At 40.2% G+C, this 24,408-nt stretch overlaps 1 protein-coding gene and 1 pseudogene across 1 annotated transcript in view; one reads left to right on the top strand and one right to left on the bottom strand.

The window, feature by feature from the left end:
* Positions 1-17,345: 17,345 nt before the first annotated feature.
* LOC127213150 (solute carrier organic anion transporter family member 1B2) overlaps positions 17,346-24,408 on the bottom strand; it is a 51,628-nt gene continuing 44,565 nt past the window's right edge. The window contains exons 14-15 of the mRNA XM_051173427.1: positions 20,307-20,424; positions 17,346-18,471 (exon numbers count right to left, since the gene is read on the bottom strand). Of these exons, the coding sequence (XP_051029384.1) occupies positions 18,255-18,471; positions 20,307-20,424 (335 nt within the window). The 3' untranslated portion in view covers positions 17,346-18,254. The remainder of the gene's footprint in view (positions 18,472-20,306; positions 20,425-24,408) is intronic.
* Positions 22,282-22,868, top strand: LOC127213151 (thioredoxin reductase-like selenoprotein T; annotated as a pseudogene).

Below are 24,408 nucleotides of genomic sequence, written 5' to 3'. Positions count from 1 at the left end.
CCACACATAGGTCACTGGGGTGGGGGTTTCACAAGCAATTTATGAAGTCAGATAGCTCATTTTCCGTTACCTTAGTAGGCCAGGATTACGTATTCAAGGGCCTGTCTGTGTAAACAGCAAGGAGTATGACCTTGCCTATTTACTGACAGAGGACAGAGTCTGGAATTTGAGGTTTTTTAGAGCTTTTTAGATAGTATTTCTAAACTTTCAGTTTCCCGGGGTCATTGGAAAGTTAGGCTGTATTTTTCCATCCTTTCATTCCCTACTTCTTCTCTTGTTAATAGTTTTAATCTTAGAACTACGGAAATTAAGAGGCAGCCTCCTCTTGGCTCAGGAAGCTCCTGTACTGTTGTCTAAGTACCATAATCTGGACTGCATTCACTCGTTTTATTAAATAAAAGCAACATTTTACAACAGTAAGCAACAAGAGAGGAATACAAATGACTGTTAGAGCAGCTGTAAGAGGCTGTTCCTGGGTCCTATAACCTCGAGTGGCATGGGGGTGGGTCCAGGGGATGAGGAGGACATATTCTGGACCAGCCACAAAGTGGGCCTTTCTACCTGTGCAGTGATGTCTAATGTAGACCAAGTCCCCTACTTGGAAGCAATGTGGGACTTGCAAGTCTTCTTCTGAGTAGATCTCTTGGAGCTGCTTCTACAGTCACTGTCTCACCCACTCGAGCGCCTTGAGCTGGGAGAGCAATGCATTAGCACTATGCACAGAAACAATTTTCATCAGTGGAGGAGGCCCCCCATAGAGAAATTCATAGGGGAACAGCCCAAACAGTCCAAAGGGTGTTTCTAACCCCCAAAAGCACAAAGGGTAGGAGAGCTATCCAATCATCAATGCCAGTCTCTGCAGTCAATTTAGTGAGGGTCTCTTTAATGTTTCTCTTTATTTTCTCTACCTGCCCTGAGCTTTGGGGTTTATATGCACAATTCCAATCAATCCCCAACATCTTGGCCAGACCCTGACTTACCTGGGCAACAAAAGCTGGACCATTGTCTGATCCTAGTACCTTAGGTATTTCAAATCTTGGGAAAATTTTCTTCCCGTATCTTCTTAGCCACCACGATTGAGGTCTCTGTCTTGGTAGGGTAAGCCTGTTCCCATCCTGAAAAAAATGTCTACTTGTTACCATACTTGGCTGGCTTTACCTCTGTGAAGTCCAAGGCAGTATAATAGCCAGTCTTTTTGGCAAATGTAAGGCTTCCAGCAAGCTTAGAATTTCTTCTTTGTTTTTGACTTCCTTCCCTGCTGAAGTAAGCAGCTGCCTTAGTTTATAGATAGTCCCATGCACATGTGCAGTCACAAAAGCATACCTGCTATCCGTGTACATGTTTGTGGATAGGCTTCCGGGGAGACTGAACAGGAACCAGGATGCCTTGCTGGATCAATCTCTACTCATGGGGTCCTGTTTGACTGATGCTGGTGTAGCACTAGCTTTCAGCTGAATAACCTGGGGGGGCACTTGTTTTGCCAGACTCATTCCGGGTAGTTCAGCCCAAGCTAAGGGAGTTTGGGCCAACCACCAGTCCATATTTGAGGCTCCAGTTTCGTCTGAACGGTGTAGGTCAAGCCGGGGCTCCACATAGAGTCTACTCATCTTCTAGTCTGATAGTGAGGACTTGCAACTGATTTCCCTGTTTATCACTTACTGATGGCTGTTTATCTCTTCCTAACAGAGGGTAAGGGCATTCTGGGATAACCGGGAATGAGTGGGATACCTGGCCCACGCCAAGGTCCACTGTTCTTCGGGTACTCCATGAGTACTGCCATTGCCGTGCAGCACCCATTACCCAAGATATTTTGTCTTTTAATTTTCCTAGTGGCTGTATCAGCACGGAATGCGCTGCTCCAGTCTCCACCAAAAATTCGACTGCTTGCCCGTCTGCTTTCAAAGTTACCCTGGGTTAGGGGAGGGAGTCCGAACCCCGTCTCCCCTAATATTTATCTTTCCCCCAGGGCTAGGACCTTTGATCCCTTGTCCTCTTCTTTGGGGTAGTTTTGCCCAGTGTCCTTTCTTTTTATAATATGCACACTGGTCCTGGTCGAGTTGGGTCCTGTTGCCCAGGATCCCTGATTATCTAGGGCCTGTCCTACATTTTTTAACTTTTCTCCTTTTTTCTCTCTCTCTATTTTTTCCTTTAACCACTGCAGCCAAGATTTTAGACAAATTCTTTTCCTGTCTTCTGTCATGTTTTTCTCTTTCCTTCTATTCTCTCTCTCTCTCTCTCTCTCTCTCTCTCTCTCTCTCTCCTCTTTTCTCTGTCTTTTCTCTCCTTCTCTTCTCTGTCCTTTCAATACACTTTCTCTGCCTCTTTCACCAAATCACATAACTCAGCTTCCTGTAATCCTTCCAGTCTCTGGAGTTTCTTTCTAATATCCGGGACCGATTGCCCTATGAAGGCCAGAACCATCGAAGCTCTCTGGGCTTCTGAGATAGGGTCGAAAGGAGTGCTCTCTTTACCTTAGCCAAATTGGTGGGCCGTCACGTGACACCTTGGAGGAGACCCACCACCATAGCCTGGCGATAGACTGTCAAGCTCTCCCTACCTTCACCACTGTTGAAGTCCCAACTGGGGTGAGTCAAGGGGAATCCCAAGTCAATCTCGTTCTGCTGTGGGGCCCCAGGGACATTTTTTTCTAGCCTCTAGCAGCAGCTGTTGATAATCAAATAGGCTGGTGAGAGAACACAAGGGTCCCACATGGATAGGCAGGTCTAGTGTGCTTAGAGCAGCTCCAGGAAGTTCCCAGAAGGTGGCACGGTTGATGGATCAGCTCTCTGTCCCAGTGGGACAGTGGGCAGGGTAGGGCACAGGGTAGGGGGAGGGCAGGCTTTATGGGGGTGGGTGGGGGTGTATCAGAGCACCAGGAGCACTTTCGCTGGGGACAGGACACAGGGGCGTGAGATGAGGGGCTAATAATCCAGGGAGTGCCCAGGGAAGGGTGTGGGAGAATTCAACCCAAATTGGTCCCAGACTCACCTCTAGGAGAGGCCTGGCGATGAGGGTCAAAGATCTGGCAGGCAGGGACTCAGGATGGTCAGGGACTCAGGATGGTGGTGAGGGGGGTAGGGAGAGCTCTGCATATCTGCGAGGGGCCCAGAACTTCAGCAGAGGACCGACCGGCAGTGGGGGTCAGCCACCAGCCAGGCTGGGATTCTGGGTGGTCGGCGTGGATAGGAAGTTCTAGTGTCAGTTCTTTACTAGTGTTATATTAACAACTTATCAGAAGTCTATTGATCAATGTTAAAACTCTGAACTTTTGAGGTCTTAATATAATAAAGGGGGAAGGAATCTGAGACGTTTTTCAAAAATTTTGAATACCTGAAATCGGTCTCTCAGACCCTCACAATTTATATCGGCTTTCATATTCTTAGACCTTAGTAACTTTCATTTATATAACTTGCATTACTTTATTGAACTGTCATAACTTATTTGAGATATCCTTAGAACTTTGCACTTTGCACATTAACTCACCTTTCTAGGCTTCCGTAACCTTTCTAAACTCTAAGTTTTATCCAGTTACTTACTACGGGGCATAGGTGGTTGATTACTGGTTGAAACGCAAGTGTTTTAATTTTTAAGTAAAAGAATAGTAAAATTACATTTAAGCCTGTTTTGTGAGTTGATGTGTTAGTGTGAAGGCTGTCAGCAAGGTAAACAGTCTGAGTCTGACTTTTTTAGAATGAGATCTAGTAGCAGGTAGTAAAGCAAGGCCTGGTTTTTGCTTATGAAATGGATTTTCCAGGCAACTACAGCCATGGTACGGGGCGAGCTGGATACTTGCTGTTTTTAATCTAAAAAGGGCACAGTTAGTCAGAAACATCATCACAGATCTGAGAAAGATAAATTTGATACACGTACACACACATACACACACACACACACACACACACACACACACATCAAATGACCTCTATATCCACTAAAATGACAGATACTTGTTGTCTTGGGGACAGATGTCATCAGTCTTTGGTAGTCATACAAGATATCATTAACTCTTCTGCTGCCATGCATGGTAGCACTAGCCACAGACTTTTCTGTGGACAGGGAACTTGAGAGACTGACTTACCTTGGTGAGGAACAGAGGAGAAGTCAACTATCCATTGTCCTGCTTACCCAGATTTTGGGCTGCATCCTGGTGTGTGTGGGGGTGGGGTGGCAATGAGGCATGGTGGAGTTCTTCACCAAGTGGTTAGCATTACCATAATCCAGGTGTTGTAATTTGTGCCTCATCTTCTTTGAGGAGACCTTAGGACTCCCAATAGGGTCTGGAAATTCTGTCTATCATGAGCAGCTTTTATTACTAACAACTTTAGGTGCTATATTGAGCAGATCTCTGAGGAGTTTGAGGGACAGCATTTATTTTTTTAAGTATAGCTGATTTTAAATAAAACTTCTTATTTTTAGATACTTACTTTAGGCTTAACCTTGTAAGCATAGGTTTTCTGGCCCATCTGGGTCCCACCATCATTGAGAGCCCCAAATAAACACACAAAGACTTATATTAACTATGAAACTGTTGGCCTGTGGCTAGGGCTTCTTATGGGCTAGCCCTGTCTTAATTATTAACCCATTTCTAGTAATCTATGTATTTCCACGTGGTCTTAGCTTACTGGAGAATGTCTGGTGCATCCTTTTCTCCCAGTGGCTATATGGTGATCCCTCTCTGCCTACATTTCCCAGAATCCTCCTCCTCTGGTAGCCCCACCTGTCTCCCTGCCCCTGATGGCCACAGAGTTTTATTCATAAACCAATAAGAGAAACACATATACCCAAGGCCTTCCCCCATCATAACCTTGAAGACATATGCATGGGGTTAAATAAAGTCTGTCCCTGTCAAGGAATTGCATCTGTTCTTAAATGATTGCAAGCTGGGTTTTGAGCAGAGTGAAGAATTTGATCATGTATAAGGTAACTGAGAATTAACTTGAATATTTTAGGTATGCAAATTTTTTCAAGATTAGGACTTTATAGTTTTATCTCAGTTAAATTAAAAGTTAAAATTAAAATCCTCTAGTAGTATAACAAAACTTTGAACTATAAATACAGTCTATAGAGGTATTGAGGACATTTTAAAGCCCTAAATATAGCCCCAGAGAAACTGGAAACTTTATTTTCCTAGTTCTTTTATAGTACTCCATTAAAGAATTTCAGCTTTTTATATTCTCTGTTTATCCAAATAGCTAAAGCTTAACAAAGTTGGAAAATACAAAGGGGCTAGACATATATCCTTAACTTGGGATTTATAAACCTTATTTATCAAATATATTTTGTTTATTAAACATATGTCATTTTTATCTAAAATTTTCATTTTTAAGACAAAGATCACATAAAAATCCTTTGGGAGCATTTTCCCCATGGAGGGATACTCCCTTAACCTAGAGGCAGGTGGGAGGGAGGTCCTAGTCCCTACTCCAAATGACTTGACAGATTTAGATGACCTCTCCAGGAAGGCATCATCCTACATGTGGAGTTGAGGGGGGATGGGATGGGAGGGTGGTCAGGGGGCATGGGATGGTGGAAGAGTGGGAGGAAGGGAGGGAGAGGGAACTGCGATCAATAAGAAAAATAAATAAAGAAAGAAATAATCCATCCTAATCCAAAATCTCTTGGAGACCTGCTGTTGCCTCCCTAGTCTAAATGAGGAGACAATAAGAGACTGGATTTTAGGTTACTTATAAGCACACACTAGCAGACCAAGATTACCTCTGTATAGATTTTAATCATTAAACTATTTTAACAAATGCTAAGATGACTTTTTTTTTATAGTTTTAAAAGTCACCCTCTACCACACATTGGTCTTACAGATCCCCAAGAGAAAGAAAGTTTACATCTTAGCAAGAGTTTTGAACATTCACAACCTCGGATGGCTAAACATTTTTATAAACAAGAATCGAGAAAGGTGGAAGAAACTCTAGAGCTAGACATATGCTGGTTCCATTCAGCTACCCTAACTTTTCCATGAATTATTTTTGTTAAAAACATTTAAGCAATGCGAGGCACAATGGTAACAAATGCATTTCCATTTATTGTAGAAAAATTTACCTAAGAGATTGTTAGACACTATCTGAAGCCTTTACCCAGTATATACAACATTGAGGCATCATGCAAGTAGGCTGAATTGTGTACAACCAGCTGAGAGGGGTGACTGCGTACTTAGATTAAGGTCCAACAACTTTGCTTATCCCCCCTTCCAAGGGTTACTAACCTTTAACAAGACTAGCTCTGACTATTATGAACAGGCATATCTAGAGTTTACTGAGAGATTTTATAACCAGTCTGTGTGTGCCTGGAGATGGAGGCAGATGACCTGAAAAGCATAATAAGATTTTTTTTTCTTATAAAGTTACCAAGGTGCAGAATAATGTAAGTATCTGTAATGTAGAGGCCAATAAACAGAAAACTACAAAGACCAGACATGTACAGGAACTCATTATATGTTGCCATGGGATTGTTGTTGCTTTTGAATTGATTTTGAACCATATTCAATAACCTTATAAACCTGAAGGTACAGAGAGTTTATATTTTAGCCATTTTAAAGCACACAGTATTTTTTCTCTATTTTGTTTGTTTGTCTCTGTCCCACAACAGTGGGTCTCAATCTGCCCAATGCTGGATCTCTTTAACACAGTTCCTCATGTGATGGTCACCACCAACCATAAAATTATTTCATTGCTACTTCATAACTATAACTTTGATACTGTTATGAATCCTAATGTAAATATCTGGTATTCGAGATATCTGGTATGAGAACCCTGTGTGAGGGTCATTCAACTGGAAAAATGGGTTTAAACCACAGTTTGAGAACTGGGGTTCTGGAATCAGATTGCCTTCTGAACTAGAACGGAGATTTTGGAGGAGATTTTTAAATAAACCTGTGTTAGTCAGGAGAGCAGAGCCATAACCCAATGCCAAAGTCAGCTTTATAGTAAAGTAGGACAGCATAAAACAATACTCCAATATTATCCACAACTAACAGACACCTGGATCCTTGCAAAACTGAATGCAGTGATACGAGCAAGCCAAGAACAAGAAGGCTTAGAAATAATAAATTATGGGCATGGGCCAAATACGCAGGAGGAGGAGAAACAGGGCTTTCTGGTTCTTCAGAGGTCGGGGCACTGTGGGGAGCCTGCATCACTTGCTGGGAGATGGAGCAACAGGAACAGTGACCTCCTTCAGCAGCAGAGGATAGAAGACAGGGGGACTCAGAGGTGTCTGGTGTATCTGCAGGACTTAAACAGAAGGCCGAGTTGAGCCACTGAAAGAGACAGAGACAGAGCTGATGGGAGATGTCATTCTGTATATGAGGCAGCCAGGAGCAGTCCGCCTCAAAGAAAGCCTGAAATGTTTGTAGCATTCAGCTCAGTGGCAATATGGCTGTGCTCAGTCGGACTCGCATCTTCACCACAAAACTTGAAAGCACAAATGCGACAGACAACAGAGAACAACGCAGAAAACACAGTGCAACAATGCAATTGGGTAAGTCCAGATGAACTCAGACACGCAGTGGCTGACTTCACACACACACACCCAAATCAGGAGAGTATGATGTTTGCTCTGCCCCAGAGACTGGGTCAATGATTGCCTCTGATATCACCCTCGTCTCTCCAAATGTTCAGACTCCAAAACAGAAGAACACAACTCGTAACTCTGTCTGACCTTCAGAAACATGTAGGCAGGCAATTCTTGTTTTCATTTGGCTTTCCATTTGCAAATTTGGGGTGGTTGCTCCTGGGTTCCCAGGAGCATATCAAGCCTGCCTTGCACTTGCTCCATCTGGGGACTATCGCCTATTACTGACCTTTAATTTATGGTAGCTGTGGCTTTGGCCTCCCCTGACTTCCAAATCACCTGGCTTCCTGTCCTGGACCCCCTGCCCTGTATCTGGGGTCTCCTAGGGATCTCACTAGAGCCTCCACATGTTATAGAGTTTCTGACCTTTGGGAAAATACCATGGATTCCATCCAATTACAACTAAAAGGGCTATTGATTACAGCTGGCAGGACACCAGTGTCTGTGCCGAACTCGAGACTTCCATGAGAAAAAGGACTGAGGGAAGGGTTTTAAAGGTGAAAACCACAAGACCTTGCGTATCTGTACAAACAAGCCAAGAGCTGGTCTGCTCTGCCAAGACTGGGAAGTCAAAGAGATGTTTCTGTCTGCATAAGCAAGACTCGTAAGCCAAAAAGCAATTAGTCACTATAGCATAAGAAGTAGATGAGCCCGCCTCCACCCACAGGAGGAGCCCACCTTCCCGTGCCCTGCCTGGAGCCTCCTGTACACAGGTTAACCCCTCCCAGCAGACCAGGTCATCCAGAGTCTACCAACGTACTAGTATTGCCTCTACCCACTGGAACAGGAGAGCCATCAGAATACTGGACAACCTTCTTGTCCCCACTGGAAGAAAACCTTGCTTCTGTACACACCAAGAGAGGAGAGACCCTACCAGTACACACGGGAAGAAGGGATGGATAGATGACAGTATAAGAACACATTCAACAACAGGAAAATCAATCAATATGACACCATCAGAACCCAAATCAGGAAGGTATGATGTTTGCTCTGCCCCAGAGACTGGGTCAATGATTGCACCTGATACCACTCTTGTCTCTCCAAATGTTCATACTCCAAAACAGAAGAGCACAACTCACAACTCTGTCTGACCTTCAGAAACATGTAGGCAGAAACAAAAGACAAACCAAAAATTGCAAGAAACAATTCAAACAGTACAAGGTTTAAAAGCTGAAATAGAGACAAAACAAAACAAAACAAAAAAAACTATAGTCTGAGGAAATGCTGGAAATAGAAGATCTGGGTAAATGATCGGGAACTACAGATGCAAGCATAACCAACAGAATACAAGAGATGGAAGAGAGAATCTCACAGGTGTTGAAGATACACTAGGAGAAATAGATTCATGTATCAAAGAAAAATCTAAATTCCAACAAATACCTAACACAAAATATCCAGGAAATATGGGACACCTTGAAAAGACCAAACCCAAGAATAGTCAGTATAGAGAAAGGTGAAGAAATCCACCTCAAAGGTTCAGAAAACATATTCAACAAAATCAAAGAAGAAAACTTTCCCAACCTAAAGAAAGACATGCCAATAAAAATACAAGAAGCTTACAGAACACCGAATAGAGTGGACCAAAAAAAGTTCCCTCGCCACATAATACACAAAACATGAAACATACAGAATAAAGAAAGAATATTAAGAGCAGCAAAGGAAAAAGGCCAAGTAACATATAAAGGCAAACCTATTAGAATTATACCTATCTTCTCCATGGAAACTCTGATAGCAAGAAGGTCCTGGATAAATATTCTAAGAGATCATGGATGCCAGTAACATGGATGGGTGTAACAATCCTAATATCTAACAAATTAGACTCTAAGCTAAAATCAATAAAAAGAGATGAAGAAGGTTGCTCTTATTCATCGCAGGAGAAATCCATCAAGATAAAGTCTCAATTCCAATACAAAGCACCCATATTAGTAAAAGAAACATTACTAAAACTCAAAACACACATAAAAGCTCATACATTTACACTAGACAGGTCCACCAAACAGAAACTTAAAAAAAAAAAAAAAAAAAAAAAAAAAACAAAGGAACTAACAGAAGCTATGACCCAATTGGGTTTAACAGACATCTATAGAACATTCTACCCAAACACAAAAGATATAACTTCTTTTCATCGACACATGGAACCTTCTCTAAAATCGACCACATATTTGGCAATTTAGCAAAGCACAATAGGTACAAAAAATTGGAACAACTCCCTGTGTCTTATCAGCCACTATGCTTGAATGTTAGAATTCAACAACACAAACTGAAGAAACCCTACAAACTCATGGGAATTGAACAATGTGCAATTTACCATTCCTGGATCAAAGAAGAAATAAAGAAAGAAATTAAGGGCTTCCTAGAATTCAGTAAGAATAAAGACACAACATACCCAAACTTATGGGACACTTTGAAAGCAGTGCTAAGAGGAAAGTTCATTGCACTAAAGGGCCCACATGAAACTGGAGAATAGTCACACTAGAGAATTAACAGCACAATTGAAAGCTCTAGAGCAAAAAGAAGTAAAATCACCCCAAAGGTATAGACACCAGAAAATAAATAAATTGATGGCTGAAAGCACTAAAATAGAAACTATGAAAGCAATACAATGAATCAATGTAACAAAATCAACAAGAAAACCAATAAGATAAACTGTTATCCAAACGAACTAAAAGGCTTAGAGAAAACATGCAAATAGACAAAATCAGAAATGAAAAGGGAGATAACAATGGACACTGAGGAAATTCAGAGAATCTTTAGGTCATATTTTGAAAACAATACTCCACAAAATTTGAAAATTTAAAGGAAATGGACAGCTTTATGGATAGATATCACTTACCCATATTAAATCAAGAACAGATAAGCAGTTTAAATAGACCTATAACCCCCAATGAAATAGAAGCAGTCATCAAAAGTCTCCTCCCCCCCCCCCCAAAAAAAAAAAACAGGGCCAGATAGTTTTAGTGCAGAATTCTTTTTTGTAATTTTTTTTCTTATTTTACATATCTATCTGAGTTCCCTCCCCCTCACTCCCTCTCTACCTCCCATGACCCCCGACCCCCCTCCCATCCCACCACCCCCTCCACAGGGAGGGTGATGCCTTCCAGGAGGGATCAACAAAATCTGTCAAGTCATTTGGAGTAGGGACTAGGCTCTCCCTCCTGCCTCTAGGTCCTTTCCTGTGCCAGGGATACATCCTAGTTCCACTGTCAGAGGTCCCTTAGACTGCCCAAGCCTTCTAACTGAGACCCATGTTCAGTCTGAGTCAGTCCAATGCTGCTTTACCAGCTATCAGTCTGGGGGTCCATTAGCTCCCCCTTGTTCAGGTCAGCTGTCTCTGTGGGTTTCTGTAGCCTGGTCTTGTCCCCATTTTCTTATCACTCCTCCCTCTCTGCATCTGGATTCCAGGAGTGTGGCTCAGTGTTTAGCTGTGGGTGTCTGCTTCTGTTTCCATCAGCTTTAATGCAGAATTCTACCAGAAATTCAAAGAACAGCTAATACCAATACTCCTCAAATTGTTCCACACAACAGAAGCAGAAGGGTCACTGACAAACTCTTTTCATGAGGCTACAATTATCTTGATACCTAAGCTACACAAAGACACAACTAAGAAAGAGAATTACACATGACTATCCCACATGAATATTGATGCAAAACTTCCCAATAAAATACTGAAAAATAGAATCCAAGTATACATCAGAGAAATCATCCACCATGATCAAGTAGGTTTCATCCCAGAGATGCAGGGATGGTTCAATCTATGAAAATCTGTTGTAATTTACCATATAAACAAGCTGATAAAGAACAAACACATGATCATCTCAATAGATGCTGAAAAAGCCCTAGACGAAATCCAACACCACTACATAATAAAGGTCTTGAAGAGAACGAAAACAGGAACATACCTAATTATAATAAAAGCTATATACAGGAAACCAACAGCGAATGTAAAACTAAATGGAGAGAAACAATGTAATTCCTCAAAAATCAGGAACAAGACAAGGCAGTCCACTCCATATCTCTTCAATATTGTACTTGAAGTTCTAGCTATAGCAATAAGACAACAAAAGGAGATCAAGAGGGTACAAATTGTATAGGAAGAATTCAAATTTCACTACTTGCAGATTATGTTATCCTTTATACATGACCTGAAAAATTCTACCAACAAACTCCTGCAGCTGACAAATACCTTCAGCAAATTGGCAGGATACAAGATTAACTCAAAAAACCAGTGGCCCTATTATATGCATACGATACAGTGCCTGAGAAAGAAATCAGAGAAATACCACCCTTTACAATAGCCACAAACATCATAAAATATTGAAACACCTCTATAATAAAAATTTTGAGTCTTTAAAGAAAGAAAGTGAAGATAATAGAAAATGGAACCATCTCCCATGCTCTTAGATAGGTAGGATAAACAGTAAAAATGGCAATCTTGCCAAAAGCAATCCACAGATTCTTTTCAATCCAAATCCAAATTCCAGCATAATTCTTCACAGACCTTGAAAAAACAATACTCAACTTTATATGGGAAAACAAAAGACCCAGAATAACCAAAACAACCCTGTACAATAAAGGAACTTTCCGAGGCATTACCATCCCTGACTTCAAGCTATATTATAGAGCTATCATCCTGAAAACAGCTTGGTACTGGCACAAAAATAGACAGGTAGACCAATGGAATAGAATTGAAAACACTGATATTAACCCACACACCCATAAACACCTGATTTTTGACAAAGCAGCTAAAATTATACAATGGAAAAAAGAAAGCATCTTCAACAAACGGTGCTGGCATAACTGGATGCTGACTTGTAGAAGACTGCAAATAGAACCATATCTATCACCATGCACAAAACTTAAGTCCAAATGGATCAAAGATCTTAACATAAATCCAGCCACACTGAACCTCTTACGAGAGAAAGTTGGAGATACCCTTGAATGAATTGGTAAAGGAGACCACTTCCTGAACATAACACCAGTATCACAGACACTGAGATTGATAATTAATAAATGGGCTCTCCTGAAATTGAAAAGCTTCTGTAAGGCAAAGGACACAGTCAACAAAACCCCACATTTGACAGAGGGCTGAAATTGCTCAACAACCTTAGCCATCAAGGAAATGCAAATCAAAACAACTTTGAGATACCATCTTATTCCTGTCAGAATGGCTAAAATCAAAAACACCAAAGACAATTTATGCTGGAGAGGATGTGGAGAAAGGGGTACACTCCTCACTGCTGGTGGGAGTGCAAACTTGTACAGACACTTTGGAAATCAGTATAGTGGTTCCTCAGGAAAATGGGAATCAGTCTACCATAAGATCCAGCAAATTCCACTCTTAAGCATATACTCAAAGGATGAACATTCATATAACAAGGAAAGATGTTCAACTATGTTCATAGTAGCATAATTTGTAATAGACAGAACCTGAAAACAATGTAAATGCCACTCAACTGAAGAATGGATGGAGAAAATGTGGTACATTTACACAATGGAGTACTACTCAGAGGAAAATACCACTGGAATCTTGAAATATGCAGGCAAATGGATGGAACTAGAGGAAACCATCCTGAGTAAGATAACGCAGACACAAAAAGATAAACATGGTATGTACTCACTCATATCTGGATTTTAGACACAGAGCAAAAGATTACCAGCCTACAATCCGTACCACCAGAAAAGCCAGGAAACAAATAGGACCCTATGAGAGACATACATGGTCCCCCAGAAAGGAGAAAGGGACACATGGTCCCCTGGAAAAGGGGAAGGGACAAGATATCCTGAGTAAATTGGGAGCATGGGGGAGGGGAGAGGGAATTAAGAAAAAGAGAAGGGGAGAAGAGGAGGGGAGAAGAGGACATGAGGGAACAGGGAGACTGAGTCAAGGAAAGAATAGAGGAGAGCAAGAAAAGAGATGCCATAATAGAGGGAGCCATTATAGGATTAAAGAGAAATATGGCATTGGGAAATGGTCAGAGATCAACAATGATGACCCCCAACTAACAATCTAATCAATAGAGGAGAGGCTACCTTAAATACCCTTCCCAGATAATGAGATTGATGACTACCTTACATGCCATTCTAGAGTCCTCATCTAGTAGCTGATGGAAGCAGACATCCACAGCTAAACACTGAACCGAACTCCTGGAATCCAATTACAGATAGGGAGGAGTGATAAGAAAAAGGGTCAAGACCAGACTGGAGAAACTCCCAGAGACAGCTGATCTGAATAAGGGGGAGCTCATGGACCCCTGTCTGATAGCTGGGAAACCAGCATAGGGCTGACCCAGAACTCTTTAATGTGGGTTTTAGTAAGGAGGGCTGGGAAGTCTACGGGGCCTATGGTAATGGATCAGTATTTATCCCTAGTATATGAATGGACTTTGGGAGCCCATTCCACATAGAGGGACACTCTCTCAGCCTAGACACATAGAGGAAGGCCTAGGCCTTGTTTGAAATGATGTAACAGACTCTGAAGAACCCCAATGGAAGGCCTCACCTTCCTTGGTGATCAGAAAAGGGATAGGATTGGGGTTGGGGTGGGGTGGGGCAGAGGAGGAGGAGAGGGAGAGGGAACTGGGATTGACATGTAAAACAAACTTGTTTCAAATTTAAAAAATAAAAGATAAGAACAATGAAGTAGATGGCCACAGCTATACATTTATGGATAGAAGGATCCACTGAGTCAGCATTACTGGGACTTTTTCTTCCAGGGACTAGGGTCAGAGACAAGTGGCTAGCAGATACCAAGATGGATTCCTAGCATAAAACAGAGGGGTTAATTTTAGCATCACAGTATATTCTCAAATTCTTCAAATTGAGCTTCAAATTCATAATAATGGCAAGATGTCTGTTACAAAAGTGTAATAAAAGGAGACTTCTGCTTTTAGTGAGAATTTCTCAATCATGTCCTAGAACAGCAAAGTTGTTGGATAAATGCAAGTTTTAATTTGTCTTGATCATAGCAATGAGCAGATGTTACTGGGCAGGCAGCTAACTAAAATCTTGATATAGATACATAAGGCAACTAGAACCTCTGCTTAGTTGGGAAGTGCTGTATTTGGATGGAGATTGTGTGGGTGGGTGTCATATATGTTCATACCTTAATTTTCAAGGTTGTGCTGTGGAGAGCTGTGGCTTCATCAAGGTCACCGTGGTTGTTGTTCCTTTTTAGAGAACTGAGTTATTTCCAGGGAGACTGGGCTTGAGACAGATAGCAAGCCTGGCCCCTTGGTTGCTCTAGCTTCCTGACTCATCATGTGATCTCTCCCAAACGTAACCACACCCTTGTGGACTCTTAACAGACATCATACAGGGATAATTTTTCTGAGGCAATGTGGACAAATATCTATTTCCCCAAGATTGGACAACGATCCCACTGTCTATCTTGGTGAACCAACGAGATCAGTGGGCTTTCTTACCTTACGGGAGCATGGATAAAAGGTTGTCCGAACATGGGGTCCCTCAAAAGAACCATGTCATCAAAAGGTTCAGTTTAGAAAGATTGATGATTTCCCAGAGATGATGGATGGAATCTTTCCTTTAGGTAACATTACACCCACTATTGTAGTTCAGCATTTCCCAAGACATTTTGAAACTAAAGCAGAAGTGAAGACAGCTGTGGTAGGCAGGAGGGGCAGACGGAAATTCAAGTGAGAGTCTAATAACCGTCCTGTCCTTATTAGACTTCTGTCAATTGATATTAGCTGGCGATATCTTGCAGACAGAATCTCCATCAAGAAAATGACCCCATTCTTCAGTTGAGGGGCATCTAGGTTGCTTGTAGGTTCTTGCTATTACAAATAAAGCTGCTATAGACATAGTTGAACACATGTCTTTGTTGCATGGATGTGGATCATTTGGGTAGATACCTAAGAGGGGGATTGCCGAGTCCTGCGGTAAACTAATTCCCATTTTCCTGAGGAACCACCATACTGATCTCCAAAATGGCTGTACGAGTTTGCACACCCACCAGCAGTGGAGGAGTGTTCCCCTTTCTCCACATCCTCTCCAGCATAAGTTGTCATTGGTGTTTCTAATTTTAGCTATTCTGGCAGGAGTAAGATGGTATCTCAAAGTTGTTTTGATTTGCATTTCCCTGATAGCTAAGGATGTTGAGCATTTTCTTAAGTGTCTTTCAGCCTTTTTGATTTTCTCTTTTGAGAATTCTCTATTTAGTTCTGTATCCCATTTTTAAATAGGGTTATTTGGTGTTTTGTTGACTAGTTTTTTGAGTTCTTTGTATATTTTGAAGAGCAGCCCTTTGTCGGATGTAGGATTGGTGAAATCTTTTCCCAGTATGTGGGCTGCCATTTGGTCTTGTCCACTGTGTCCTTTGCCTTATAGAAGCTTCTAAGTTTGAAGAGGTCCCATTTATTAATTGTTAGTCCTAGTCCCTACTTCAATCTGTCCCTACTTGACAGATTTACATGACCCCACCTGGATGGCATTGCCCTACATGTGAAATTGGGATGGGGGGATGGGAGGGGAAGGTGAATGTGAGGGGGCAGAGAGGGTAAGAGGGAGGGAGGGGGAACTGGGATCGACATGTAAAATAAGAAAGAAAGGAAGGAAGGAAGGAAGGAAGAAAGAAAGAGACCCAATGAGATTGGACTGTAGGCTAGATGTAGAACACTCCTCTGATTAATGATTGCTATGGGAGGACCAAATCCATTGTGGGTGGTGCCCCAGCTGGGCATGTAGTCCTGCGGCATCCAAGAAAGTAGGGTGAACAAGCCATGGAGATCAAGACCGTTAATAGTGTTTTTCATGGTCTCTGTTTCAGTCCTTGCGTCTAGGTTCTGGCCTGGAGTCCCTGCCATGAATACCCTCAGCTATGGGCTACAGCTTAAAAGCTGAAACAAACTTCTTTTCCCAAGTTACTTTTGGTTAGTGTGTTATCACAGCAGCAGGAAGTGAACTATGGCAGTGTTGTTGTGAGTTCCATGTTCAAGGACAGGCTGGGCCATTTCTTCCTTCCTCTCTAAAGGTTCCCAACATCTCTTTGACCCCCATGTGGCTACTTTTAAACATCCTGTTTATCTCTTTTCCTCTCCCCCATCTTCCTTCTTCAGACAGACACTGAGGTTTACAGCTTTCCTGCCCTCGGTTTACTTTTTAAAACTCTAATAAAATTGTCCTTGACCTAAGAAAACAAATTAAAAAAAAAATTGTTTTTCCTGGAAGAGGGCAAAGCTCCCTGACCTAGCTGGTGGGTTTTCCCCCAAATTTCTGTGTGTGCTTAAGAAATCTGTTCTCGGCCCCACAGTGGAAGGATGAATTACCATGTTTAAAATCCAGTTCTCAGCTACTAGCAAGATTAATGTTGCATGACTTTGGTATACTGGCTTCTGTTAAAATCTCCTGTCACATAATGGATAGCAGACTATGTAAGAGATGTTTTAAATCAAAATCTCTGGAGTAGTATTATAGCTTATCTCATATGTATAAAATATGAGTATATATGCAAATAGTCATACAGTGTGTGTGACTATATGCACTATATGAGTATATATCTATAGAGCTATATATATGCATGCGTGACTGTTTGCTTAAACATTATTTCCCACACCTCATTTGTTTGAACATTTGTAATCCAGTGGTGGGTATTGTGCAGGATTTTGTGGAACTTTTGGAGTTGGGGACTTGCTGGAGGACGTATATCCCTGGGAGAAAACTTTAAGGTTCTATATTATGGCCCCAATTCAGGTTCAATGTGTCTCTTCTTCCCATATTGATGTAATTGTCAATTTTAATGCAAAAAGTGTTTTAACATTTTAAACAATAAAGCAAGTGCAACCTCTACCATCCATCACACTACATCCAATCTCATTTCAAAATTCAATATCACAAGTTGTTTGTCTTATTCAGTCTAGGGCATATCTTCATTTCAGTGATTATTTACATGAATATACATGTGTATGTATTACATCCAAAACAAGAAAACCAGGCAAATACAGCATTGGTAAATAGTAGAACTCTGATGTTCTCTGATACACATTTTGGCTGACATACACTCATCTCAGAGAGCTGACATGAGAAGTAAAGGCTCATTTATTCAATGGTCTTTCTTTCCTTTAGTCACTGTGGAATTTTCCAAACATTTCCATGGCTCTTAAAATGCATTCTGTGTTAGGTTTTCTGAATACCACGGTTTGTAATTTTTTAATATCTCCGTTTTGAAGATGAGTATGCTGTGAAATGCAATTACAAATTAATTATTCTGCAAAGTACACAAGTTAACATGGATAACAGAAGAGGTTATGTTGTGAAGTCCATCAGCGGGCTTCAGGCATGAATAGAACTATTCAGACTTTTATTTTCAAAGCTATCAGGTATTTCTCCTTATACTGTCAACCAGTTTATCTCCTTCCTTTACCCTTCTGCAAATCCTAGCCATTTGTTTTACGAGTTATGAATGTTTAAGCGAATACTTGCTTTTCTATTGTAAACTAACTCACTCTGATGCTTTAAATTTGTACAGATTATACATTCCAATCCTAGCCTCAAATACACAGCTTTGTCCAGAAAAGGATGCTCCTATTCATTTTGATTTATAGCTTCTTTTTATTACAAAGTCATAGATCATCCATTATTCATTGTATGTAAAGCGTGGATATCTTCAATGAAAGAACCAGGAAACTGTTTGGAAGATGTATGTTTTTCTTTCTTTAAAAAGGTGTTTCATTGTGTGATGTACCAAGAGGTACAGAATGGTATCCATTTTTATTTAAGGGTTCTTGGTTTCCTTCATCTGTAACTTTTCCATCATTTTCCAATGTCTTGCTATCTTTTCTTTCATATTTTTTCTTCATGACATAAATTAATACAAGATATAAAAGAAGTGCTGGAGTTTTTAAAGATGTGTTCAAACCCAAGTAGACAGTTCTAGGGAAAAATGGGACAAATATTATTTTATAGTATGTGATATAGCATTTATCTCCAATATGCAGACCTTGAATGCAACAAGTGAAATTATATATAAAAACAAAAAAATTATAAAAGCATAAAACAAATATTTCCAGGGAATTTTTTTCCATTGGGCCATAAAGAGTTTGAAACTATTTCTAAAGAATTTTCAAGACATAGAAAATAAACTCAAGCTGATTGAAGAGGGGAATATTCAGATCCCTCCCACAAGCCATCACATCCCACTCAATAAAAGGAGAAAGTACCAAGAAATACATTTGGGTTTCACAGTCCAGATATCCAGGACCACTGACACTGAGACTTAAGCATCGGATAACAGAAAAGCATACTCCCACCCTAAAAACTAGAGTAGTCTCTTTACCATAGAACTTCATGTCTAATTCTCAAGAAAAGAACAAGAAACACTTAACGTGAGAGGAAATACTAACCGTAGTTTGAAGAGAATGAATAGTCTTTAACCCTCGTCATTGGTGTGTCAGAATGTTGAGATTATCTGAATGGAGACATGATACTAGTACCATTCTTCTACTCACTGTGGCACCAACTCCATCATGACTCCAGGTCTACCTTGGCAACACCACCACCATGACACCAATACCATCATATATCAACACCATCATGATACCAACTCCACCCATGACACCAATACTATTGGCAATGATTTGCAACAGGAACTCTCATTTGTGGTTGGTGGCAAAAGGGTTTGGGAGACAAACTGATGGTGTCTTAGGAACTAGAATAAGGGAGACATACAATCCTCCAGTGTGCACCGTTTTAGATCCATTTGCAAGGGAAGGTAGCCTCTGTGGTTCTGCATCTTTAAAGTGTGCATTTGTATTTTGCTCTTTTGGGGAGCTCAATAGATCTAGAAAACTTCCTGGTGACTGTTAGATTCGGTTTCTTCTTTCAATTTGTAATTTGTCTTTAGGTGTTACCTAAATTAATTTTTTTTTGTTATGTAGAGTTCTAAAAGTACTTTAACATTTTCTCTTACTTTTGAGGAGTTGGGTCATTACACAAATATATTCACATATCCAAAATCGATTTTTAAAAAAAAATCTACTTTGAGTAATATCTATTTTACAATTAATCAATATTTAAATTTGCAACTTATTCTTTTCTAAAGAATATTGATTCAATTTGTTCTTTCAAATTATCATTAAGTTGTCTTCTCTCCCCATGAATAGAACATGAATATTCTCCCTTTTCACACTTTATGTCCTGCTTAAGAATGCAAAGCCAATGATATTTGGGGTATGAGCACAGGTTTTAGAAATAAAACCATAATTGAGCAAAAATATATCTCTTTTACTTCAAACTGCATGACTTTGGACACATCATTCATTATCCTTGAACCTTCCTATCTTTGTCCTTAAGGTAAAGGTATAAATATAAATTTATTATTGCTTCTACTAGCATTAAAATTAGATTGCCTGATACAATACTGAATGTGAAGTAAGGGTTGCTTAGTGATAACATTGTTAATTTATTATTGCAATGAAAATAATACTATGTGGGGCTAAAGAGATTACTTAGAGATCAAGAGCACTGACTACTCTGGCAGAGAACATACTGGAACATGCATGTGAATAGCATTCACATGCTGGCTCACAAACATCTACAATTTCAGTTCTAGAGAATCCAACTTCATGTAACCTCTACTGGCACTACACACAGGTAAACACAGGTTAAAGAAAACTAAAAATAAATAAATAAATAAAGTGACACCATTTATCAATTAGCATAGTCAAAAGATAAAAATCAATTAATGAAGTATATTTATGACAACTCACCCAAACAATGTAGAGTTATATACCCTACAAGCACCTCGTGTTCCACAGCTGGTGACAGACCACTTCATACATGTTTTGTCAATGAATGCCCCATAATAGATGGGAGCTAGAATTCCTCCTACAACATGAGAAGAAAAGCTATCAAGCCAAGATACATACTTCTATTTTATGTAGGAGGTGTATCACATTGATACAATATGAAATAAGTAACAGTTGTAAACCTTCTAGGACAAACTTGTTGTTTCTGTTTTGATACATGCAAGAATTAATATTAGTATATTTTTCAAAATATCATACTGGGTTATAATATCATAAACATCTTTTGTCTATCTCTACCCTTCCAACACACATAAGAAAGAAGGATGTCTAAATGTCTGTAAACTCTGCTCTTACAACACCAATTAGCTGAAATCTAGTTAGTGAAAAAGAGTATTGTATGGTCACATCATTTTTTTAAATCAGAATTATCTGCAACAATTAGAGTAGAATTTTAACTTTATGACTAGTGGAAATAGCACTTACCAAAATCCTATAGAGGCAGGAGCTTATTCATGTTTTTAAAAAACTAAAAGTCTGGAATGAGGGAGGCTGGAGAGATGGGTCAATGGTTTAGAGTGCTTACTGCTTTTGAAAGTATCTCTGTTCAGTTCCCAGCATCTACAGCAGGGAAGCCACTGCCTGTAATTCCAATTTCAGGGGATCTGATTCCCTCTTCTGAGCTCTACATGCAAGTGGTGCATATGCAAAAAACCATGCATGCACACTTGCACGTAAATAAAACTAATAAGCCAAACTAATAGGTAAAATTTAAAATGTTCAAAGGTGAAAAAATAAAACTAAAAGTGGAATTGTTGTACCAGGACCCTTTTGCCGGAGAAGTGGAGGTCCAACATTATGGACCACTCATCTCCTACCATGGGATGTTGAGCTTCTAGGTTCAGACTCTATCTGCTCTTTTTGCTGGCATCTGATTCCTTGATCTGGTATTTTCCCACTGGTTTTATACATGTTTAAATATCTTTTGAAGTTTTCTGAACAGTTCAATGTAGGCCATTGCAGATAAATTTTATTTTTGTGTCTTCTGATTGCAAGACTTTAGTAGTCGGATAGATGGGATCATTTAAGAAGAGCCAGGAAAGCTAAGGCTGGGCATTTATAAATGAGAATGAGCCTCTGGGTGTATTTATTTGGGAACTGGGTGGTGGCAGCTACCCAAAAGAGACAAAGAATAAAAAGAGTAAAACATACAACCAAAAACATTTTGGCATACCAGTGTGTGCTCAAATTTCCATGTAGGGACTAAGAAAGCTGACAGAAGAAAGGAAGGAAGGAAGGAAAGAAGGAAGGAAGGAAGGAAGGAAGGAAGGAAGGAAGGAAGGAAGGAAGAGGGGGAAGGAAGAGAAAATGGCTCCTTTAAGAGGTACTACTGTTCAGCTGCCAATGCTGAATAGAAACTAGAAATTACGAGCTAAGTAAAAACTGTTACTATCTTGCTTATACAAATAAAGCCTGTCTGAAGGTCAGAGGATGGAGCTTGCCATTAGCTAACCATAGAGGTCTGAAGGTCTGTACCGACCAACAGGAAGGAGAATGGCTGGGTGGAAGGATGTAAGCAGGCAGACAGGAACTCACTCTCTTGTCTGCTGGAGTGCTAAGGAGGTAAGGTGTGGCAGCGGCTCTGCTGGAGTGCTAAGGAGGTAAGGTGTGGCAGTGGCTCTGCTGGAGATGCTAAGGAGGTAAGGTGTGGCAGTGGCTTGCGCCTTCTTCCCTCTGATCTCTCAGCATTTGCCTCTATATCTGATTCTGGGTTTTTATTTATCAGGCCAATTTTAAGAACTCCATTTACATTTTGGTGCCCAATGTGGGGGATGAACCCATGTATCTGAGATTAAGAGTCTAATGCTCTACCTACTGAGTTAGGTGAGCCAGCTGTCAGCTTGGAGTGAAGGCAGCCAGAGCAGACATCTTGACTAAGATGAGGCTTCTACTGCTTCTTCTGGCACCAGCATTGGCAGTGGCCTACAGGAAGGATGTCACCACCCTGGGCAGCATGCCTAGCAAGATGTTAAAGATTCAGTACGCCATGGGACCACTGCTCAAGTTTCAGATTTATGTACCCTGAGGGTACAGGCAGGTGTTTGAGTACATGGGGTTATTAGCCAGTGGTATCCAGACATCCACATTGAAGGAGAGAATTACCTTCCTCAACCAATTTGTAGATGTGTGGCACCTTTCCTGTAAATCTTCAAACTACTCTCAACAGGCTTATTAATTGTTGGCAAGGGTCCTGTTTTTTTTTTTTTTTTTTTCTTTCTTTTTTGGCATCTGGCAATGGGGCCAAGAAAATGACATTTATGCATATATGATGGTTTCTTCTTGACCACCATGATTGAGAACCAGTGTATGTCAACAGGTACAGTTGAAATAATGTTAAATGATGTGCGGATATGGTATAAGCTGAAATCTGGTCATCTCCCATCCATGCAACAACTTGCTTAAATTCTTGGCAATGAATTGAAACTCAATATGCATATGGATTCAATCCCACATCACCAATCATAGCCCTACCTGTCAGTGCTGAATGTGACTGACATCATGAAGGCCTGTATTGAAGACAGCAAGCTGTTGGTACAGACCAGATGTTTTTGGGCAGGTTCCCCATACCTCTTGGAAAACCTCAGTCCTAGATGCTGTTGTGATTGCTGGCACAGCTGAATTTTGCACATATGTAGAGTGCAATGATACTGTGTAGCTTTTCTGAGCTTTCCCTTAATAGTTTTTTTCCTGTTGATGGGGCATTTCTCCTTGTAACTCTTTTCTTGGTCATGTTTGAGAAAGTACAGAATTTAATTACAACTTGAGTTTATTTTCAAGATGTTTGTTAAGCTTGCTGTGTCTTTATATGAATTTTCATATTTTATAGTTTAATGTCAGTTTTCTTTAGGGACCACCTGACATTCCCAAATAGTTTATAAAAAGTGTATCACATAGCTCTAATTTGGGCAGATTGTGAACAGTAAATTATACAGGATTATGGGAGAATCCAATATTCAGACTACTGGTGTGTGTGTGTGTGTGTGTGTGTGTGTGTGTGTGTGTGTGTGTAAGAGAGAGAGAGAGAGAGAGAGAGAGAGAGAGAGAGAGAGAGAGAATCAGGAACAACAAAACCAACTGCTTATAAAATCCTATTGTGTAATTCAAATGAACAAAATGACCAATCTAATGAATTGATTAATGGGCCTTTATACTAAACTAAACTAATAAAAACACTGAGCAGATGCAAGTTAAAGTTTATTGCGCAGTGTGTGCCTGTCATTATTTTTAATAACCATCTGCCTAATGTTTTGTTTTTGACTTAGAGATAATCTCATAACATATGTTTCTAATATTGTTCAATGTATTGCACCTATACAGCACATTTAATAATGTAATACTGATTTCTAATTCTTGAAAGTTATTATTATCAACTATATAGGATAATAAGGAAATATAGTTTAGTATTAAATCAACTGTTACATTAGAATCCATAGTCACATTAGGTATATTTATAAGGTCAAACATACTTTATAAAGACAGATCATCTTTAAACACTTCAGAGATCTATAGAATATGGCATTTAACATGTTTTAATAACATAGGTTCTATTTTTATGACAATGAGACATGTCTGCTCCTGGCAGTAACAATCTACATAGGAGAAGATGATGGGCATTAAAAAAAAAAAACCTCCACATGGAGTTTACTTTATTTATGGCAAAAGTAAGGCACCAGGCAAGAAAGTTACCTTGCCTCAACTGCTGACAGTATACTGTCCAAATGAACAAACAGGACACCAAAAAGGCGACTTCAAAACTTGCCAAGACAAAGCTGTCCAGTCCTTCAGAATATCCTAGTTCACAGACATGTCTGTCAGATATGCTAGGCCTATGGGCCAGTGATGGATGCACAACAATCTTGGGTGACTATCCAGGCAGTCAGCTGTTTCTGTCATTTTTCACATTTGGAAGTCCCTTGTTCAAAATTCCTGTTTCCTCAGTTAATATTATTTCTTTCTTAGGTCTCTGAGGAAGTTGAAGACTAGCTAGTGTAGTTATAATTTCCCA

The sequence above is a fragment of the Phodopus roborovskii genome, unplaced genomic scaffold (genome assembly GCF_943737965.1).
Source record: "Phodopus roborovskii unplaced genomic scaffold, PHOROB, whole genome shotgun sequence".
Classification (NCBI taxonomy): Eukaryota; Metazoa; Chordata; class Mammalia; order Rodentia; family Cricetidae; genus Phodopus; species Phodopus roborovskii.
This window is presented reverse-complemented; position numbering and strand designations above follow the sequence as displayed.